This window comes from Branchiostoma floridae, chromosome 2 (genome assembly GCF_000003815.2).
Source record: "Branchiostoma floridae strain S238N-H82 chromosome 2, Bfl_VNyyK, whole genome shotgun sequence".
Classification (NCBI taxonomy): Eukaryota; Metazoa; Chordata; class Leptocardii; order Amphioxiformes; family Branchiostomatidae; genus Branchiostoma; species Branchiostoma floridae.
In genome coordinates, this window is record NC_049980.1 from 5,598,335 (window position 1) to 5,599,333 (window position 999).

Genomic DNA, 999 nt, shown 5'->3' on the forward strand with positions numbered 1-999 from the left:
CCTCTACGGCTGCATGACGAAGGATAGTGGATCTATCCGAAAAGTCTGACCGTTTCAAAACCATATCCAGTTGCTTGAGTAACTACTTTTTGGCAAATAGAAGAAAAACTATGCAACACCATTCACTAATGATAAGAAAAAAGATAGATGCAGAAATGAGAAAAGAGTGGAAAAAATAAACAAACTAGTAAGACCACTTTATGCCAATTTATGATATATGGACCAATTTATGATAATGAAATTTTTACTGTGTACTTCTGGAAACCGAACCAGGTGGCATCCTACCACATAACAGTCATATACAGCTGTGCTTTAGCAGGCTTTGTTTACTGTTCTTTGTTCTTGTGTTTGAATAAGTAAGACGTGCAGGCATACATGTAAGCCCGTAATTCCACTTCAGCAAATTTACATCCAAGGCAAGTCATGTAGACATACAATACATGTCACTTGAGGTACTGTAAGATTTTGCAGTGTAAGTTTAAAGAGCTAGATATGATGAGCATTTCATCAATGTTTAATCAAATTGTCAATGATTAAGTCAAGACTATTGGAGCAATATCTACTGGCCTGACAAAGCATTTAAGTTATATACAAGAGGACAATCCCCTGCCACATGTGCTTGCCAAATTGCCACTTTCTGTCTAACCCTGTATTCTGTATCCTTCCAGCCCCTCCTAGTTATGATGAGTGTTTCATCAATGTTAAAGACATACATTTAATATTTTTCCTTCTTAGCCCTTTTTAGTTATGATGAATACATGTATTTTATCAAAGACATGCCATGTATTCTGTAATTTTCCTCTTAGCCCCCTAGTTGCAATGTGTGTTTCATCAATGTTAAAGACATACATGTATTCTGTATTTTCCCTCCCAGCCCCTCCCAGTTATGATGAGTGTTACATCAATGTTAATGACATACATGTATTCTGTATTTTCCCTGCCAGCCCCTCCTAGTTATGATGAGTGTATGGCTGGGCTGCCCTCTCCTGACATCCCTGT

At 37.5% G+C, this 999-nt stretch overlaps 1 protein-coding gene across 1 annotated transcript in view; it reads left to right on the forward strand.

Moving 5' to 3' along the window:
* Nucleotides 1-999, forward strand: part of LOC118431773 (arrestin domain-containing protein 3-like) — a 9,002-nt gene that overhangs the window by 7,309 nt on the left and 694 nt on the right. The window contains exon 7 of the mRNA XM_035843093.1: nt 945-997. Within this exon, the coding sequence (XP_035698986.1) occupies nt 945-997 (53 nt within the window). The remainder of the gene's footprint in view (nt 1-944; nt 998-999) is intronic.